The sequence below is a fragment of the Thamnophis sirtalis genome, unplaced genomic scaffold (assembly GCF_051295495.1).
Source record: "Thamnophis sirtalis isolate CommonGarterSnake01/CBP01778 unplaced genomic scaffold, rThaSir2_p1.2 scaffold_15, whole genome shotgun sequence".
NCBI lineage: Eukaryota > Metazoa > Chordata > Lepidosauria > Squamata > Natricidae > Thamnophis > Thamnophis sirtalis.
Genome location: NW_028261395.1, coordinates 4,845,442 through 4,867,514, shown reverse-complemented (window position 1 = coordinate 4,867,514; position 22,073 = coordinate 4,845,442). Strand labels below are relative to the sequence as shown.

The window sequence follows — 22,073 nt, the reverse complement described above, 5'->3', positions numbered from 1 at the left end:
ATGGCAGCTCTGGGTACTCAGTTGAAACCTTGTCTTTTTATTCTGTGCCAAAGTGGCCTGAGGCGGTGTTGATCCAGGTGTTAAAATTTGTTCCAGGCTGAGGATTTTTCTTTGGGAGGTGAGGGTGGTGATAAAATAATACGAAAATAAAAAATAAAAGTAGAAACTGCAGAAAAAATAATACAATAAAAATCTGAAAAGAAAGAACTATAGTAAAGGGATGGGGGAGAGGAATTAACGGTCTTTATCTGTATACCACTCCTTGCAAAGGGCCCGATAGGAGATTGTTTCCTCAGATAATCTGGGGGCAGTTTTGTCCTTTCAGAGGAAATATGTAAAATGTCAGGCTGATTGGTGGTGTATTTGTGCTGTGAGGACTGGCAACATTGTAGGAAATCAAGGAAGAGGTTTTTTTTAATTTTTTTATTTTTATTACATAGACAACACATACACACAACAATGAAAACACACACACACAGACACAAAAAACCCCATCATCACATACAGCATGTCGTTTGGTTACAGGTGTTTTAACGTTTATCATTCTTATACATTTATTATTTCATTTAATAGGTTATAATATACAGTTTGGGTTGCTTTGTTTACCATCCCTTCCTCCTGTTGTAACACCACCTTATTTTCCCTTTCTTTTCTCCCTCCCCCCCTTCTCTACTTTCTTCCTCCTCTCCTTTCCCTTCCTTCTTCCTGTACCTTTCTCCTGCTCTTCCTCTTCCCCTTCCTACCCTCTCTCCTCCTCTTTCTCTCCTTTCCATCCTCCTCTCCTTACCTCTTTCTTTCCAGCCTCTCTCCCTTCTCTACTTTCTTCCTTCCTCCTCTCCTTCCCCTTCCTTCTCCCCATACCTCTCCTTTGCTCCTGCTCTTCCTCTTTCCCTTCCTACCCTCTCTCCTTCCTTTTCTCTCTCTTCCATCTTCCTTTCCTTTCCCTTTCCTTTCTCCCTCCCTCCCTTCTCTACTTTCCTCCTTCCTCCTCTCCTTCCCCTTCCTTCTTCCCTTACCTCTCCTTTGTTCCTGCTCTTCCTCTTTCCTACCCCCTCTCCTTAGAATCAAGGAAGAATTTTAATGGAGCTTTGGAAGAAGATGGTTAGGATCCCACCAAGGAGCTAGTAAAATCAGAAAAAGTGATCTGGCTGGTGGAAAAGACTGAAATGTTTGGGAAGGAGAGAGCAGAAGTAAAGCTTAACTAAAATGTGGAAGGAAGGAAGGAAGGAAGGAAGGAAGGAAGGAAGGAAGGAAGGAAGGAAGTTTTCTCTTTCATTCTTCTTTTCTGGGTTATAAAAGCAAACCCTGAATTAAACTTCTGTTCAGCTTAAGGGAGTGAGTATAAAAAACACCCAAGAGGATAAAAAGGGGATGAAAAAGGGAACAAACAAAAAAACAGTGTACAAAAATATGCTTCTAAATGTACAATAATAATTTGTTCAGTTAGGATATGGTATGTAACAGAAATCAATTATTTACTTCAAAAGCACACTACAACAATTACAATAATTATAGTTTGGGAAACAACATGTGCATATCTAGCTTCTTCCTCCCCATGCCAAATTACTGTCAATTGTCCACCGTGGCGGGCTCAAATGAATGGGAACCAACTACTCATTCTAAAAAATATATTTTTGAAGAGTTTCAATGTTTTTTTTCTGCTATTAATCTATACAGAGCAAAGATGTGGCTGTTTCTTATAATGATATGCTTAATGCAGCAGGCTGAACATTCAGAAGGATCTGTAAGCCATTTGAATCCTCAAGAATTCATGACGATTGTAAGTTGCTTATCTGGATGCCTTTGAAAACAAAACATTGAATCCACACACTAAAATCATGCTTACAATTTCACTTATTTAGTTAGTTATATTTCATATTTCTAAACTGCCCGTCTCCCTCAAAGAGGTGCTCTGGGTAGTGTACAATATAATATAAGCGAGAAATAAAACCGTATAAAGATAACATTAGAAATTAAACATGAAATTAGGGTTAAACATTTCGGATTTATAGAATAATGACAATTAAACATCAAAAGGGGGGCAAAATCCTAAAATTACCATTTAGTGTTCAATTATTACAGGTGGGATGGAGACTTCAAAGGACTAGCCAGCCTCACAATTGCCGAGGTGGTGCAGTGGTTAGGGTGCAGTACTGCAGGCCACTTCAGCTGACTGCTATCTGCAGTTCAGCGGTTCAAATCTCACCGGCTCAAGGTTGACTCAGCCTTCCATCCTTCCGAGGTGGGTAAAATGAGGACCCGGATTGTTGTTGGGGGCAATATGCTGACTCTGTAAATCGCTTAGAGAGGGCTGAAAGCCCTATGAAGCGGTATATAAGTCTAACTGCTATTGCTATTGCTAATTGCAAGGGCTCCAGTGGTGGGTTCCGGATCCCGTTGCAACTGGGGCCCAGCGTCCTCCACGTGAACGGGCACAGTGCATGCACACACATGTGGCATGCATGCATGTGTTATTACCTTCCAGCAACACCTCCGTAAGCCTCCGCAACACTCCAGCTGCTTGGTGGAGCATTGCACAGGTGCTGTATGTGCCATGCACATGCGCAGAAGCGCCAAAGGCTTTAAAGGGCAGGTAAGGAGCGCAGGCAAGTGGGTGGGCCCTCTGGAGCACCGGAATGGAACGGTACTCAGTGCTCCGGGCAGGCTCCAGTACACCCGTACCGAGGCGTACTGCCTGCAGCCCACCACTGAAGAGCTCGGAGCCAATTTGTGATCCCTTTACCGAAGGCCAAAAAATTAGAGGTTTTCTTCAATTCTGCGACCAAGATGTTCCACAAAAAGGGATCAGCAGCAGAGAAGGCTAACCCTTTATTGAAAAGACCTATATGAAAGTGAAGGAAGAAATGCAAAATGAAGTTTAGGACTTTCTTATTTAAAAAGAAAAAAGAGGAAAAAGACCACTATTGACCTACCTGTTGCAACAAGGAAGGCTAGAATGGCATTTTAGTAAGAGTATTTTATACTTTTTCAGGGGGAGGCGTGTAAGGGAGAGGGGATGGTTCCATGTGAGCGGTGGGTGAGTGTGCACCCCTGTGCAGCCCCACTTTGCAAGTGGCAGGCACACACGCCTGCCACTCTCACAAATGGAGCTTCGTGCATGCACACATTTACTCACTGCTTGCACAAGTGGAGCGGCACCAAGTGCCCACACTCGCCTGCCACTTCCATGGCCCAGTTCCCAATGGGCCACAACCAGGTACTGGGCCGCAGCACTGGAGTTGGGGACCCCTGGCTGTAGATTTTCTAGGCATTCTGTAAAATGCCTAATTTCACAGATTGATGTTAACAGAGCAAAGCAGAGGTGAAGATTCTAATATCTGGAGCAAGACTGGTTTTGATACCCCCAATATTAATCATTTCTGCCCTTTCTATATTGTAATTTTTTCTAGAATTGTTCTCTCATTAAAGTTACAAATGAAGATGTTGGCTTTGTTTTGGCATTGAAAATTCTAATATAGGAACTAGGAATCTTTTGAGTTCTTGATCTAATGAGCAATAGTGACTATATAATTGATTTTGGCCAAAGAGAATATTTTATTTGCAGCCTCAAATTATTCAGTACTGGGGATATTCCAGTGAAGAATATGAAGTCCTGACTGATGATGGCTATTATCTTAAGTTAAACAGAATTATTTCCCGAAGACTTTTTCCTCATCTGACAGGTATATCTATAAAGTAGTATTTCAAAGGGAGCATTTATAAATGTAAAGTGATAAATGCAGTAGAAGTGATTAAAGCTAATACTTAGGATATTGCTTGCCACATAACACCCAGATTAACAGCAATTAAGAACAAACAATTAAGCGGAAACCAATACTCTTAATGAAGAAATTACCAAGGGGAAAAAATATTAGGGACAAACCCCACTTGCACTGATGATATTACCTAGTTGGGCAATAAAACATCTGCAAACAAACAACGAAACTCAGAAATCCACACTACTCAAATGCTTTTACAATTGTTGAGAAGTATTGTATAGGCTTCTCCAGAAATATGGGCCGTGTCATTAGATGGTTGGAAAATTACCGTAGGGAATTTTCAATTTAATCTGCACCTAGCACACGCCCAGTTAATCCTTATATCTGGATTAGAGCCACCATACGCAAATCACTCTGTATAGTTAGCAAAAATATAGACAGCTTGATGTTTGTTTATTTATTCAGAGTAGTCTTTGGTTATTCAAACTTTTAACATTTTTGTGTACATACCGGTAGTGGCAGAATGTAGGTCCTACTCCTGTATTTCTACAACTCCTTTGTTCTCAATAATTTGATGAACAAGGATGATATATACTGTATACAACACAGCTAATATGCAATTAGTAATAAACTGATGATTTCTTTCCCAGGGCCTAAGCCAGTTGTTTTATTAGTACATGGTTTGCTGTTTGAAGGGAGATGTTGGATTGCAAATCTTCCCAGCAACAGTCTGGGATTTTTTCTATCAGATGCCGGCTATGATGTCTGGATAATAAATATCAGAGGGACCACATGGTCTAGAAGCCACCAGAAATTTTCAATTGACCAAGAAGAATTCTGGGAATTCAGGTAAATTCAAGAAAGAATACACAGGGACAATGGATAGCAAATGTTAAGGAGATACACATATATCTATGTGAAAAATTTGACTAAATTATGGAATTATGAACAATATATACTGAAAGCATGGTATGAATGTGAGATTTTTGGCTAACACCAAAGTTTTCAATATTAGAATATTAGAAATTAAATATTAGAAAATATTAGAATTTAATTTTTCTTTTAACATTATATACATTCCAGTACTGGATTTTGTATGTAAATATAGATGTGTATCAGTGGTGGGTTTCAAAAAATGTTCGAACCTACTCTGTGGGTGTGGCCTCCTTTGTGGGAGTGGCTTGCCACCCATGTGACCAGATGGGAGTGGCTTGCCGCCCATGTGACCGGATATGAAGATGCCGACGACACTTGTCAGTACCACCTTAAATTACCTCACACACAGCGCTGGCATGCATAAGAATAGGATGTAAACTTGTTTTTTAAAAGGCATCTTTGGTTTGCATTAAAACAACTTCAACACACACAATATTCTGATTGCACCACAAACGCACTAGTCATCCTTACCTTTCACAGAGGCACTGAGTTTTATAAATATGAGAATGATAGTGTAGAATAATCATATCCAAGGACCAGTGGTGGGTTTCAAAAAATTGTTGGAAGCTCTTCTGTAGGTGTGGCCTGCTTTCCGGGTCCACGGGTGGAACCTCTTCCAACCGGTTCGGTAGATTTGACAAACCGGTTCTACCGAATAGGTGCGAACTGGTAGGAACCCACCTCTGATGTGTATGTAGATTTTAAGTGCAAATTGTCAAGAATTAAAGGAGTTTGCGTATATCATATGTTCAAGGGAGATATTATATAATCATTTTACAATACTCCCTGTAGGAAAGCACCACATCATGATTTGGAAAATATGCAATGCATAATAAACATGATAAGCTAAAAATAATATAGAAATATAGACGTTAAAAATGAAGGGAAAGGAAAAGAAATTCAAAAGCACTTATCTAACGTTCGTTAAGGTGCTTAGAAGAGCCCAATGAACTTCAGGAGACAAAAGCATTGCCATGACAGGAAAAGGATGCCTACAGCTAAGTTCAAAATAGCATTCTATAGTTCTGATCATATCCAGCAATATTCCACCTATCTATTTTGACAATCAAGCAGGTGAAAGCAATATCTGAATGTTTATGGAGCGGAGTGTTTATGGCATTATATCACTTAAATGTAATCCATCTTAATTGGCAGCCAGTTGAATGTTTCAACAAAGATGTATCATGTTACGACCAGGCTTCCCACATAAAAACCTGTTTGTCACATTTTTTCCTCCATCTCAAATGAAGAAAAAAAAAGATCTCCTAAGATTCCCACAATTTCAGCAGTTGGTAATTTTGCCACAACAGAGATTGTGTTGGCTCCCTCAAAAGGCAGGCCACCCTCTTGTGTTCAATCTGAAATAAATTCTAAATTGAACCTCTTGCTTCACTTATAGGTTGAGTTAGGACATGCTAGCTATGAAATCCCAGGCTGGTCCTAGATCAACAACAATAATATGCCAAGTTAAAGCCTTCAAGGCTACACTAATTCTGAATTTTATGTTTACTTTGGGATGACGATAAAGGACAGAGAAACTCTATCTTCCCCTGCATTCTACTTGCTGGCCTGATGCTACACCAAGAAACCAAATAGCAGAACTAGATGAAAATCAATCCAACTTATCATTCAACAAAGTTTCTTTCATTGTTAGCTCTACAAAACAAACAACGTGCACAGTCACCATGTGCTTTACTGTATAACTGTAACAGGAAACAGGAAACCTCTCAGAGGAATCTGCCAAGCTTTAATTGAACACATTGGACTGCTGTGGGGATGACCTCTCCATTCTGGTTGTATGACTCCTAGTTCCAAGACCCTTTGTAGGATTGACTGAGTGCTTGGCTTTTACTGACATCTCCACTTTCCATAGCGCCTTATGCTAGCCTTTCTCTTTCTCTGCCTTTAGGTAGGGAGAAATTGCAATTCTGTCCTAAGATCCAGAGAAGGTAGCATAGATGAGCAGGATCCTCACTGACTTTTGTTTATGTGTCTCTTTGTTAACAGTTTTCATGAAATGGCTATATATGATATCCCAGCAACTATAGCATTCATTCTGCAGAAAACAAAGCAAAATAGATTATATTACTTTGGCCACGGCCAGGGAGGAACACTAGGTAAGTTTAAAATGTATATATGTACTCTTGTATTCTTGCCACAATTTGATAAGAATATAAAAAAACAATGTTTTCTTGCATATTAGTCAGAAGATTGCTGTTTTGTTTTTACACCTATTATCCTATACACAGATTTCTATTGATCTTGTTTTGGAGGTTTCAGAAACTAGAATGTTAGGGGCCTACTTTGAAAATATTTTTTAACCCTTAAAAATGTTATTGGAGTTGAGAGCTATAGATTTGCTATCAGTTTGCCCAGGGCTGAAATACTCTGCTACCGGTTCACTTCGCAGGTGCTAAGAAGCTTTTTCTGAGTCTGCACAGGTAAAGAGAACAGCGAGGGGGGAACAGCTGTGATTTAGATTTGCTAGAAAGTAAGATTTCCGGGAGATTTTTTCATTACCGGTTCACCTGAACCGGTAGTAAAAAAATGCTAAAAAGTTTTTAAAAACATTTTGACAATCAGCTGTGCGACAATCAGCTGTGCCACACGATTTCTAGCTATTTAAACCATGCAGCACTGCTGATTGTCGCACAGCTGACCACCGGTTCACCTGAACCGGTAGCATTTTTTTTTTACTATCGGTTTGGGCGAACCGGTAGCATTTCACCCCCAAGTTTTCCCCAATTAGATATGTTTCTTAACTCAGCTTTTTAATTCAATTACTCAAGTTACAATTACTCAAATTACAAAATCAGAGCCAAGCTGCTTAGATTAACTGCTGTAACGTTCCCGTGGGTCGTCCATGAGGCCAATGTGGAGAAAAGCCAGGACACGATCTTTCTCAGGATGGAGCGACCCAGATTGGGGATCTGAGAGCCCCTTTTATTGAGATAGGACAAAGGCAGGAGGAGCAATAGCATGTGAGTAAAGACAGCCTGTAAAAGTACAATTTCTAATCTACTGCTCAGAGAAGTTCTTTCTATATATGGTCAAATCCTGGACGTCATTGGTAGGCACATCTCAGAATGTTATGTTATGAACTATGTATATTTTGTATTTGCAAAAGGTTAGATTCCTACAGGCAAATTTATTTCCTGGAACAATCAAAGTGGTCATATAGTCACATGGTCACATGTTCATTCCTAGTAGTTTTATGGGAAAGAAAGGCACTGTTTGAGTATCTAGCCTTAACTCATGCTACTTTTTTGAATAAAATAGACACTGCCAGCCCCTCATTGAGGTTGCATAACTCCTCCTGATCTTAAGCCTGAATTTTAGAGAAGCTTCCTTCCTTCACAGGAAACAAGAGACTCTCGAAAATGCACTACAGGATTCCGTCCAAAAGTTAAAACGAAACAGAAATAAAACTTGTAGTGGTATATAAAAAGCAATACAGATATTGCAGTCTAAAAGCTAAATTCTTCCTCTCTTTTGTAGGATTTATTGCCTTTTCACTCCTGCCCCGCCTAGCACAAAAAGTGAAACTCTTATTGTGTTTTACTCCTGCTTACACATTAAGGGGTATTACAGGACTTCCCAAAGCACTGGGAAAAATTCCTGCTGGTCTAAGAAAAGTAAGTATATTTCTCATTTTTATTAGCATATTAAACTCATTTTTTTTTTCATACAGAAGTTTTGAAAAAGCAGGCTCTCTGTCAGTTTTCTTGAAAAATGTATTAAAAGGATGATTTGTGCATTCGCTGAGATTTATTTGTTGATAATTTTAACATAACCTGGTTTTAGTAGAAAAAATAAATCAATTCTAACTAATTTTTAAATTACCTATAATGACTCTCTCATCACCAGAATATTGCTAAGGAGGTTAATTGTGTTAAACTTTCAGTTTTAGTTGATACTGCCTGGATACTTTAGAACAGACCTGGGAATTTTATGGGCTTTATATATCTGGTTCCACTACAAAACCGTGTTCGACTAAAGCGCGCTCGACGAAACCGCGTAGCTGACGTCATCACAGGGCGACAACAGCGCGAAGACAGAAGCACGCTGTAAACGCTAAACCTAAAATTAACCCCTAAACCTAAACCTACCCCCCCTAAACCTAAACCTAATCCTAAACCTAACCCTAAACCTAACCCTTAACCTAACCCTAAACCTAACCCTTAACCTAACACTAAACCTAACCCTAAACCTAATCCTAACCCTTAACCTAACCCTAAACCTAACCCTAACCCTTAACCTAACCCTAACCCTAACCCTAAACCTAACCCTTACCTTAACTTGAATCGGCTTGCTTTCAAAGCTATTTAAAGCGCCCTTCTTTCTCCGCGCTCGCTGTTGTCGCCCTGTTGATGACATCAGTGACGCGGTTTAATCGGGCGCGCTTTAGTCGAGCGCGGTTTTGTCGTGCCACGATATATCTGGCCCTTTGACTCTCTGTGTCTGGCCTGTGGAGGGCTATAAGATGTTGATGGTAACTCTCCACAACTGTTCTTCATATATTTTAGTCTCCAGTCCTTTAATCATCTTAGTTGCTCTTCTAGAGGCAGAATTCCAGATGTGGTCTTTTTATCTTGATCTTTTTAAATCTTTTTCAAAAATTCTGATATTTTAAAATCTTTCAGTACCATTCATGGTAGTATCCTACTGGGCCATTGGGGGGTGGGTGGACACTGAAGACACTTTTAGACTTAATGTTTGTATTTAATGTACAGGTAGTCCTTAATGTACTACTATAATGAAGCCCAGAATTTGCGCTGTAAGTCACAATGATGTACCTCGAGGCACTGGATTGGACCCAATTTTATTTCTTTTTTGTGGAGGTCGTTAAGAGAACACCAGGGGTGGGTTTCAACCGGTTCGCGGCGGTCCCCGCAAACCGGTTGGTCGGCGAACCTGGAAGTAAGTAACTTCCGGGAACGGCGAAGGGCGCACCCACCCGCCTGCGTTCCTTACCCGGTTTTGACGAGTTCTGCACTTCCACGCATGCGCAGGACGCATACAGCGCCTGCACGATCCTCCAGGAGCAGCTGGAGCATCGCACAGACGCTAGTACGCATGCGTGGGCTGCACGCGTGCACGAGGACGCCGCCAGCCCCATTCCAACTGAAAGGGTTGGAACGGGGCGAGAAACCCACCCCTGGAGAACACCATGGTTCTTAAGTGAATCCACATTTTCCTATGGGTGTTTTTTTGCTGGAAACCAGCCCCAAAGGCCAGAAACAGGCAAAAAACATTGTAAATCATGGTCAGGTTGGTGAGCTGGTTTCTAAGTGCCCAAAATGTGGTCTTGTGAATGTGTGTGCAGCCATCAGAACTGGATCATAAGTAGTTTTTGGAAGGTCTGTCATAAGTTTGAATGGTTGCTATGAGACTGGTCATTAAGCAAGGACTACCAGCAGGCAAAGGAAGATACTCTTAATATTTATGCATTTTTTATTTTACAGCTAATATGGGGCAAGAAGGAATATTACATTTTAAGTAACAGATTAAAAACCTTCCTGGCCTATGGATGTAGCCATGCCATGCTTGATAAGCTTTGCCTTCAAGGCATTTTCTATATGGGAGGACATAATAAAAAAAACCTAAATACGGTAAGTACAGTTAGCTCTACTTTTATTGTAATTTCTGTAGAGGAGGTGGGAAGATGAAGGAAAATAACACCTTAAATCATCCAAACAACAACAATGTAGTATCTCATACTTGTTTTTCTTTCGTTGCACACAACAAAAGAACGGTTGAAGTTGCGACATGTGGAGGTGGCGATCAGCGGCGATGTGCTGTGGCGATGTGCTGTGGCGATCCCCGCAGCCTAGAACAGCTGATTGGCAGTATTCCAACTGCCAATCAGCTACTCATGCTAAATCAGACTGCGATAATGTGCTGAAGCTGACCAGGCTTTTCGTTGTTTGTTGCAACAGTCCATTCAGTACAGGGAGGGAACGAATTTCTTGTTAATCTACCCTCAGGTTGTGCTTATATAATGGTATCCTCATTATCAGTGTGAGAATTCTATGTTACAAATGATTAGTAGCTTTATTCATCATATATGTCACATATAGTATTCCTTTCTAAATGTAATAATACTGGTAAGATAAATCAGTCTGGCCATAGTTTGGTCTGTAGGAAGAGCCAAGGTGGCGCAGTGGTTAAATGCAGCACTGCAGGCTTCTGCTAGATCAGCAGGTCAGCGGTTCAAATCTCACCGGCTCAGGGTTGACTCAGCCTTCCATCCTTCCGAGGTGGGTAAAATGAGGACCCAGATTGTTGTTGGGGGCGATATGCTGACTCTCTGTAAACCGCTTAGAGAGGCCTGAAAGGCCTATGAAGCGGTATATAAGTCTACTGCTATTGCTATTAGGGCAACTGAACCTAGTTTTACTCTAAGTGTGTTCACGCTATCTTTGCAAACTACCAGAGGCTGCTGTTGCTCACATCAACTAGGAGGTATGAACAACATATGGATAGATATTAACATGTAAATTCCTCTTGTTTTCCAGAGTCGAGCAGATGTTTATGTTGGGATATTTCCTGATTTCACATCTGTTAAAACATTATCTCATTGGGGGCAGGTAACATGTAATTTACATTTTCACTGCAAGACAAAATCAATGTTGTATTTGACAATGCTTCCTTCAGTATGCAAGACCTTATTTTTATATATTTATATTATTAACACTGTCTATAAAATATTTTTAAAAATAATTATAAAGTATATTGTATATATTTCTTGCAATATTTCCCTCCTTTCTGCATTTTTAAGAACTAATCCCCAAGTTTCAAATCTTGGAATTTATATATGAGTGTAATTTACATTTTCACTGCAAGACAAAATCAGTGTTGAATTTGACAATGCTTTCTTCAGTATGCAAGACTTATTTTTATATATTTATATTATTAACACTGTCTATAAAATATTTTTAAAAATAATTATAAAGTACATTTTATATATTTCTTGAAATATTTCCCTCCTTTCTGCATTTTTAAGAACTAATCCCCAAGTTTCAAATCTTGGAATTTATATATGAGTGTAATTTACATTTTCCCTGCAAGACAAAATCAGTGTTGTATTTGACAATGCTTTCTTCAGTATGCAAGAACTTATTTTTATATATTTATATTATTAACACTGTCTATAAATTATTTTTAAAAATAATTATAAAGTATATTTTATATATTTCTTGAAGTATTTCCCTCCTTTCTGCATTTTTAAGAACTAATCCCCAAGTTTCAAATCTTGGAATTTATATATGAGTGGGCTACAATGAATTGAGTGCCAACTGCTCACATAGAATATATAGGATGATTCTGCAAATGTTTCTAAAATTCTGAATTTCATCAGTATCTGAACAGGAACTGTCAGAAATGTTATATGAATAGATTCTGAGTTGATAAATTCATATTCAGAAATTTGTGTTAAGTGAGGTAGTGCTAAGTATCAATCCGTTCCCAATATTATTACATCTTGTTGAATGAAAATATTTCTTACATACTAATTAAACTCTTTGCACAATCAATAATCCGTATCAGGAACAACATGAAATTTAAATTCATGTAATTATAGTTGTTACCATCCTGACCTATATGGCAGTGTTTTGTTCAGTCTTGTTTACTTTATAGAGCTGATACTCAGGTCTGGAGAAAGGAATAAGAGAATATTCTTAAAGAGTGAGACACGTTGCTGCAGATTTTCAAGCCTTCTGCTGGTGAAAGTTGGGAAAAGAAAAGTTAATTTTAACTAAAATCTATCTTATGGAAGATTTCTCTCTATTTAAACTATGTGTTTCATATACAATTAGGACCATTTTTAATTCTACACCGCCCAGAGTTATTTTGTGATTGAGGTAGGCAGCAGGGATGGGTTTCTTGCCCCGTTCCAACCGGTTCGGTGGCGTCCTCGTGCACGCGCGCAGTGCACGCATGCGTACTAGCGTCTGTGCGATGCTCCAGCTGCTCCTGGAGGATCGCGCAGGCGCTGTATGCGTCCTGCGCATGCGTGGAAGTGCAGAACTCGTCAAAACCGGGTAAGAAACGCGGGCGGGCGGGTGGACTCTTCGGCGTTCCCGGAAGTTACTTACTTCCGGGTTCGCCGACCAACCGGTTCGCGGGGACCGCCGCGAACCGCCTGAAACCCACCCCAGGTAGGCAATCTATAAATTTGATAAAGAAATAAAGCCATAAATGGTTTTTGAACTGAGATCATTGTTTCCTACATTTGGGGAAATCATTCACAAATGTTGCAATAGGAAAACGCACAATAATTTTGATTAAAGTTTTTACTTTTTATAACAAACTGCCACCCCCAAGATAGATCAGATTAGGAAATCAATGTCATGCAGACCAATATTACTTATGTTATATAATAACAGAATCTTGCAAGTTTGAATGTGCTTCCTCCTCTCTCCTTTTATCTTTGTTAGAATTGTTAGAATTAGGAACAGTCTTGTGTGAGTTTATAATTTTGCCATTTTTGATAGCATCTGTTTCTTCTGTCCCCCAAGATCATTCCTTCTGACAGACACACACAAAGTGGGTCTTTGATAGCACCTTCTCCCATGGATTTTAAATGTTAAATGTTGAGCTCCTGTATGACATTGGGGTGGTTTGTTTTATAAGTTGCTTTTGTACACACACACAGTAATGCAAGTGCATATGCATACTATATATAAATAGATGTATCATTTGTTTATTTTAAAAATGTTCTTTCTGTGCAATTTACTAACCTATTTTATTAGTTTATTACTCTTACTCTTCTAAATAAATTTCAACAGCTATATGCATTTTGAGGGACAAATATGACTCTAAGTTTGTGCCTCAGCATGCATATTTTTCCAATAAAATAGACCAAGAGAAGACCATTTTGTTAGAATTTATTCAGAATGTTCGGATTAAAAAGGATTCCTCTCAAAGAGGGAACCCAACTATTCAGTTTACATTGTTTTATAGTTAACAAATCAAAGGGAAATACAAAGGAAAGGCTGATTTGACAGGGCAAAAGTAGCCATTCCCTTGCATAGAAAATCAATTAATTTAACATGTGATGTGTGTGTCCATTTCAATCAGCTCTGGCATAAGTAGGGCGCAAAATTTAGCATGTTTGGAGTTCTCAGACAAACCATTCCCAATTAACATAACCCCCCCTCTCCCTTCCTGTCCCCCTCTCCCACACACACATCAGAAAACATTCTGACCTGGATAACAAATACAGTTTTTTTAAAAGATTGACATTTAGGCATGTTAGAAATTATCAAGTTGATACTACAAAGTCCATGTTGTGTGGCCTTCCATAAAGGTCATATTTTTAATGAACAAATGATTCTTAGTAACAAGGAATTTATGTTGAAAGTCAATAGCATTGATCTCAACAGAACATTGGAAATGAGAATCAGAATATTTAAATACATATTGGCGATTGTATGACTTCTACTGAACCAGCTTTCATTTCTTTTAGGTTATTTATTCCAAGGAATTTAAACATTTTGATCATGGCAAAAAGAACAAAGCCATATATAACAGAGTAAGGATGCTGTAAATAGTCCCCCTTGAAAAATGCAAATTATTGACTTTTTAAATTATGTCCTGCATCTTTTCCCCCTGGGTTTTGCCTTTCTAGAAATAAACATAATCTTTGCTCAATATTGCTTTTATTAAGTATTTTATCTCATCCACATTACTCATACATATAATTTATATGATTATCAGTATTAACCATAGAGTATTCATTGTGTATAATTTATTTTCTAAGAGAGAATTACTCAAGTTGATAATACTTTAGCTTTGGTCAGAAATCTCTTAACACAGTGAGACCCACCCACCAAACTTAATCTTGTTGCTTTGCTTGTATATGCACTGAGTTTTCTGCCTCCATTTATAGATCAGGTCTTTCAGAAGAGATGTAGAGAGAGCATCCAGTCTTGTAGGTGTCTTCATACCTTGCCAGTGTTTTTGACAAACCTGCTTTCCAGCTATATTTAAATACAGTTCCAAGAAGGTTGCTAGACCTTATGGAAATTGACCAACTGGCAACAGCACATTATTCTTAAACGCCAGAAGGACAGCCTTCCTGATATCCTGAAGCAGTTCTGCTAAGTTGGGTTTCATCACCTAGAAAAGGCAACTGGCTTCACCTAATTAGCTGGATCCAGACTCAGACAAAGGGAAGTATGCAGATACCCACCCTTTGAACTGATCTGAGTCCTCAGCTGCGGGAGAATCATAATTTCAGGACTACAGGAAGCAGACTTCCTGATAAGAGCCGAGGTGGCGCAGTGGTTAGGGTGCAGTACTGCAGGCCATTTCAGCTGACTGTTATCTGCAGTTCAGCGGTTCAAATCTCACCGGCTCAAAGGTTGACTCAGCCTTCCATCCTTCCGAGGTGGGTAAAATGAGGACCCGGATTGTTGTTGGGGGCAATATGCTGACTCTGTAAACCGCTTAGAGAGGGCTGAAAGCCCTATGAAGCGGTATATAAGTCTAACTGCTATTGCTATAGACTAAGTAAATTCAGCCAAAGAGCACTTACAAAGCCATTGTTGATAAGATTCCTCTAACTTCCTTCCCTTCCAACTGCTAGAAACCTTCCCCCCCATCCCCCTTAAAGTGGTATCTATGCAAAATGTGCTTCCTCCTTGTGTGGAACGAGCAAGTGCTTGCCTCTTATAAATGCAGCCATTTGCTATGGCAAGAAACCACCATAATTCTAATTTCTTTTGAACCGTCAATATGCCTCTTCCTTTTTTCTGCCCTGCATGTAGCAGATTGCAGAATCAAATGGTGCAGCTCATGGAGCATGAGTGACAGTATATAATGTCTCCTGATCCAGGAATTGCAATTGTCACCCATGACCATGGCAGTAGATGAAAGTTATGAACCAGTTCTGCCAAAGGATATGCTGTTCAGAATGAAAGGTGGCACATCTTTAGAGATGGCGCAGTGGTTAAATGCAGCACTGCAGGCTACTGCTAGATCAGCAGGTCAGTGGTTCAAATCTCACCGGCTCAGGGTTGACTCAGCCTTCCATCCTTCCGAGGTGGGTAAAATGAGGACCCAGATTGTTGGGGGCAATATGCTGACTCTCTGTAAACCACTTAGAGAGGCCTGAAAGTCCTATGAAGCGGTATATAAGTCTACTGCTATTGCTATTGCTATTGCTATATTACCTAAAATCCAATATTAATTGCAGTTTGGCTTTTCAAAAAAAGTTTGGAACACATAAGCATGCATAATAGTCTATTACAGTGATGGCAAACCTTTTTGGCACTGAGTTCTGAAACTGGAACGTCCATGTGTCTCTTAGATAAAATCCCACGTAGAACTGGTACTGCAGCAAAGTACTCCTGAGCCCCGTTTCCAGCTGCGACGGCCTCCTGCAACCTTCTGTCAGCAAAAGCAGAGCTCAGAAGGCCTGCCCTCAGCCCTTGCAAGCTCCATTTTTGCTGGCAGAGGGACCATAGGCTGGTCCTTCACTGTTTCCAGGGCAGCCTGTCAAAGTTCTGACAAACGCCCTAATTAATTCATGAGTCTTTACCAAGTTTCAAAAGGAATCCAATCATTTATTTGGAGCAGCATATTGACATCACTCCCACCCGGTCACATGGCCGGCAAGCCACTCCCACCCAGTCACATGGCCAGCAAGCCACTCCCACAAAGGAGGCCACACCCACAGAGTAGGTTCCAAAAAAATTTGAAACCCACCACTGGGTATAGCAATAGCAATAGCAGTTAGACTTATATACCGCTTCCTAGGGCTTTCAGCCCTCTCTAAGCGGTTTACAGAGTCAGCATATCGCCCCCACAATCTGGGTCCTCATTTTACCCACCTCGGAAGGATGGAAGGCTGAGTCAACCTTGAGCCGGTGAGATTTGAACAGCCGAACTGCAGAACTGCAGTCAGCTGAAGTAGCCTGCAGTGCTGCATTTAACCACTGCGCCACCTCAGCTAGGGTTTCCTGTCTAAGCAGGGGATTGGACTAGAAGACCTCCAAGGTCCCTTCCTATCCTATCCTTACCACGAGTTCCTGAAAAGAAGGCGGGATATAAATCGAACAAGCATCCACATAAATTTATAATACAGGATTCTTGCTTAGAAGGCAGTTTTGCTTACAAACCTTTGGTGCTGGGGATAAGGTGAAAATATTAGTTTCTAGGGCCTGACATTTCTGAAATAGGAAATACCTAAGCATGCAATTGATCCATAACAAGCCATTGCTCTTTTTTCTCTTCTTTTCATCAACAGACAACACCTCTGTTCTATAAAATTGAAGATGTTACAATACCAGTAGCTGTGTGGAGTGGAGGAAAGGATATTGTTGCAACACAAAGAGACGTTGAATTACTGATTTCTCGAATCACTTACTTGGTTTTCTATAAGAATATTCCTGACTGGCAACACATGGATCCTATCTTGGGCCTAGATATCCCACAACAGCTATATAGAGATATACGTAAGCTAATGCAGAAGTATTAGGCTTAATTTTAGAGGTGGAACGTAAAAGAAGAAGCAAGATCTTAAAGCATTCATTTGTTTTTGCCACGAATTCTTCATACCTGATGTTTCAATTGTATTGAAAAATATGTTAGAAATTAACTTTTAAAGTTAATTAAGCTATGTTACGCATGTACTCAAAGTTATATGCATGCAAACATGGACATTTCCTAGTCTAAATAACATGAAGTTACAGGATACTTTAGGTTGGCCAGAAAGATTAATTTGGAAAAAGTCGTTTAAACTGTATGAAAGCAAATGGTTCAATTCAGCAGTTAGCTGGTATTTATTAACATTCTATGAGCATTTTACTTGTTGAATTTTACTTGTATTTGTGATATTAAGTTCTTGTTTCATTTACATTTTGTAAGAAATTCATGTTCATTTTCAAATTCAGATCATTCAGAGTTGATTCCAGTTTTAAAACATGGGGTTTTTTCCCCGTTTTTGGGGTCTTATGAAACGTTTTTGAAGAACAATGGCCTTTCATAAATATTGCTACTTCATTTCAGGCTACTATGTCACTTGTAAGTTTCTGTTATTGTTCATGGTTTTTTTTTGCTATTAAATAATACCTTTCCATGGATCAATGAAAAGATCAATTCAATATTCCCTGGAAAACCCCTTAGAAACCAAATATATCTCGTTCCTCCCCATCAGCTCCTAAGGCCATCTGTTCCCAAGAGTGGGCAAACTGATTATACAAATTCTTCAGAGTGAGTATCTTTTTCCTCATTTGCGTACTGTGGACAGACCATTAAGCAGCTTCAAGCATTATATGTGTCAGCACTCCTCCATTGAATAGTTAGGAAAGAAAACCACGAGACTCCATTGATAGAAATCAAGTGTACTTTTACTAATTATAAATGATCAGAAGCGTAGCAAAGCGAAGACTGATTATTTAGGCACGAAAGCAAATGATATATAGAATAAGCCATTCCCCACCCCCCTGGCATCCCAGTTACAGTCCAATCATAATTCTCCCAAGTGTCAGGTGCGAGATAACTTCGAAAGGCATCACCAAGATGGAATGTCGGTGCCGTTGGCCTTGGCGGGAAACCTCCTCCGCATGCGTAGTAAGACAGGCAGCAGAAACTCCAGAATCTTCCTCCAGCACCAGGGGTGGGTTTCGACCGGTTCGCACCGGTCCCTGCGATCCGGTTGGTCGCCGAACCCGGAAGTAAGTAACTTCCGGGAACGGCGAAGCCCCCCCCGCGCCCGCCCGCGCCCGCACACCCGCTCCATACCCTGTTTTTACGAATTCTGCGCTTCTACCCATGCGCAGAATGCATACAGTGTCTGCGCGATCCTCCAGGAGCAGCTGGAGCATCGCGCAGACGCTAGTACGCATGCGCACGCTGCGCGCATGCATGCACGTGCCGCGTGTGTGCACGAGGACGCCGCGTGCATGCGCGAGGACGCCGCCGGCCTCGTTCCAACCGAACCGGTTGGAACGGGGCGAGAAACCCACCCCTGTCCAGCACTATTAGTAGTCCCCTCGCAAATACCATGCGCCCCCTCCCCGTTTCAATGGCAGCCGAAGCAGCAGCAAAGCAGAGGCTGACAATATGTTTGATTGAATGCTTTTAACATATAAAGCTGACATCTTCGTTGAACTGGTGCTTGAAAGTATGTCCCTTTTTCTGATTGGTTTTTTGGGGAAGCCAGTTTTATGATATACATACAATAGAAGTAACATTTCTTCCTTTCACTGATCTCTTTTATTTCAATCCTTCCAGTATTAGCGTGTTTTGTTTTTTCCACATATGTGCAGGTGGGGGTGATTTTCTGAGTTTGCAGGTTGGTTTCCAAGCATTGTGTTACCTGGCTAGGTAATATAGTCAGCAGAGTTTAAGGGATGTCAGTGTTCTTCTGTTTTTATAAGGGCTTTGTGTGGTCATAGGTCTTGTGATGGTAAAGTCATGTCAGGTGAGCATCCCATAGAGCGTCCCATTGTGATGGGTCAGGTGTGAGTCACCAGTGGAAGTCTTGTGATGAGAAGTTTCATCAGGTGAGGCAGAGATGCTACAGATTTGACAACAAACCTGCTCACTCAAGTTCTAACCTTTTGCTGGTGTCAATGCCCAATGCAAATACCAACCCAGCTGAAGTAATTCCTGCATGTGCCGGAACACTCAGTTGTTCTTGCTAGTACATCTAGAACTTGATCTGCCAATCCTTCTGGAAATTAGTCAATAAGTGTTTTTTTCAATCCAGGCCAGAGTTTGAGAGATTAATGGGAAAGCATTTATATATTCAGTTACTGAAGACACCCTTATTTCAGTTTTCGAATATAGCTATTTGCTGACTAAATTATCACAGGGTCAAAATGCATGACATAGATCTGTCAACTAAATTTAGCAAAATTGTCCAGCAAGTGACTGTTAACAATGGCATGGCCCATCTGGCAGCATTCCCAGGTCAAAGGCACATTATTGTGTCATCTGTAAAGCTATGGACTCAACAATAAACCAATCCATCACCCTCCACATAGAGACAAATAACTTGATATCTAACACGCTGTTTGGTTTTAGAAAAATATTTGCTCTGTAATCTCCAACTCCTACACTGTAGAAACATTTGGAGCACACATCTTAACCAGCGTAAAGCAATAGATGCAATGTACATAGACTTCTGTGAAGCCTTTGATTCAGTGGTACACAACAAACTACTGTTGAAACTAAGTTCTTACACCATCTCTGGATCCCTGCACTAGTGGATAGCCGCATTCCTGTCCAACAGGCAACAAATAGTCAAAATAGGGAGGGCTCTATCAAATCTGGCACCAGTTAACAGCGGTGTCCCCCAAGGGACTGTTTTAGGACCCACACTCTTTCTGCTTTACATCAATGACCTATGCGATCATATTAAAAGCAGCTGTATCCTCTTCGCTGGTGACATAAAATTATTTAACACCACTGACAATGCTTCTGCCCTACATAGTGACCTTGACTATGTGTCAGAATCGTCTCGCATTTGGCAACTCCAAATCTCAACTGAGTACTTGAGAGACCGCCTTCTGCTGATTACCTCCCTCTGACCGATAAGATCGCACAGACTGGGCCTCCTCCGAATCCCATCCGCCAGTCAATGTCGACTGGCGACTACACGGAGGAGAGCCTTTTCTGTTGCAGCTCCGACCCTGTGGAACGATCTCCCCGTCGAGATACGCACCCTCACCACCCTCCAGGCCTTCCGCGCAGCCCTCAAGACCTGGCTATCCCAACAGGCCTGGGGATAAGCCTCTAATTTGCCCCACCCGAGTGTTGAATGTTGAATGCAAGTTGTGTTTTTATTATTTTATTTTGCTCACATATTGTTTATTTTGAATTGCACCCCCTCCCTAATGATTGTAAGCCTCCCTGAGTCCCCTCAGGGAAAAGGGCGGCCTATAAATCCTAATTAAAAAAAACTAATAAATGCTCTCTCCTGCACATTGGCAAATAATAATAATAATCAGAACACCAAATACAAGTTGGGTGGAAACGATCTCATAGATAACCCTCACTTTGTCAAGGACCTAGGAATACTCATCTCAAATGATCTAAGCCCCGGGGCTCACTATAACAGCATTGCCAAAAAGGCATTAAGAGTTGTTAACCTAATTTTGCGAAGCTTCACCTCCGGTGACATTGTACTGCTAACTGGGGCATACAAAACCTTTGCCAGGCCAATTCTTGAATACAGCTCATCCGCCTGGAACCCACACTGTATTATTGGACATTAACACAATTGAGCGGGTCCAGAGGTATTTCACAAGGAGAGTCCTCCACTCCTCTACTCCCTTATGCCACCAGGCTCGAAATTCTGGGTTTGGACAATCTTGAACTGCACCACCTGCGGTCCGATCTAAGCATAGTACATAAAATTGTCTGCTACAACGTCTTACCTGTCTGGGACTTCTTCAGCTTCAACTACAATAATACATGGGCAAACGATCCATACAAGCTAAAGGTAAACTCGATTGCAGAAAATACAACTTCAGCAACAGAGTGGTCAATACCAGAAATGCTCCACCTGACTCCTTTGTTACCGTGACTCGACAAATGCGCGAATGACAAAAGCGCGCCGACAAAACCGCGGCGCTAAAACTGCGATGTCAAAAGCACGCCGACAATAGCGCGCCAACAGAAGCGCGATTTAAGTTAAGGTAAGGTTTAGGGTTAGGTTTAGGGTTAGGCTTAGGGTTAGGTTTAGGGTTAGGTTTAGAGTTATTTTTAGGGTTAGGTTGCAGCACGCTTCTGTCGGTGCACTGTTGTCGGCGCGCTTCAGCGCTTATTCGTCGGCGCGGTTTTGTCGGCGCGGTTTTGTCACCGCGGTTTAGTCAGGCGCGCTTTTGTCATTCGCGCATTTGTGGTGGAACCCTTTGTTACAGCCTCAAAGTCTCCCAGCTTCAACCTTAAGCTGTCTACCATGGACCTTACCCCATTTCTAAGAGGTCCGTAAAGGGGGTGTGCATAAGTGCACAAGAGTGCCTACCATCCCTGTCTTACTGCCCCCATTTATTTGTATTCATTTCCTTTGTTCATGTCCATGTTCATACTTATACCTGCTATCTTGTACATGTTTGACAAATAAATAAAGTAATAAAATAAATAAATAGTCCAGACCCCTGTTCAAGCAGGAGATCCTACACCATTTCAGAGAAGTGACTATCTGGTCTCTTCTTACAAAACCTCCAGTGATAAAGCACCAACAAGGCCTGAAGACAAGCTGTTCCACATCAAGCTTGCATTTCAGTTCTGCCTCTCGATCCTGCTCTTTAAACAATGTCTGGTGGAATACATTGTCGACAAAGATCGAATTGAAAGAGCAACTAAGAAATCAATGTCTCTCTGTGTGCTAGGGAAGCTGCAATACAGATAATCAGGATCATTGCTGGGCGTATACAGACCTTTTTGATTATGCACCTTGTA

At 40.8% G+C, this 22,073-nt stretch overlaps 1 protein-coding gene across 1 annotated transcript; it reads left to right on the top strand.

Moving 5' to 3' along the window:
* The first annotated feature begins 1,684 nt into the window (after window positions 1–1,684).
* Window positions 1,685–17,195, top strand: LOC148042444 (lysosomal acid lipase/cholesteryl ester hydrolase-like). Its single transcript, XM_087702355.1, has 9 exons — window positions 1,685–1,780; window positions 3,566–3,683; window positions 4,370–4,568; window positions 6,663–6,772; window positions 8,154–8,290; window positions 10,121–10,267; window positions 11,174–11,245; window positions 14,125–14,190; window positions 16,909–17,195. The coding sequence occupies exons 1-9, from the start codon at window positions 1,685–1,687 to the stop codon at window positions 17,137–17,139; spliced, it is 1,176 nt and encodes a 391-aa protein (XP_087558481.1). The 3' UTR covers window positions 17,140–17,195.
* Window positions 17,196–22,073: the final 4,878 nt, after the last annotated feature.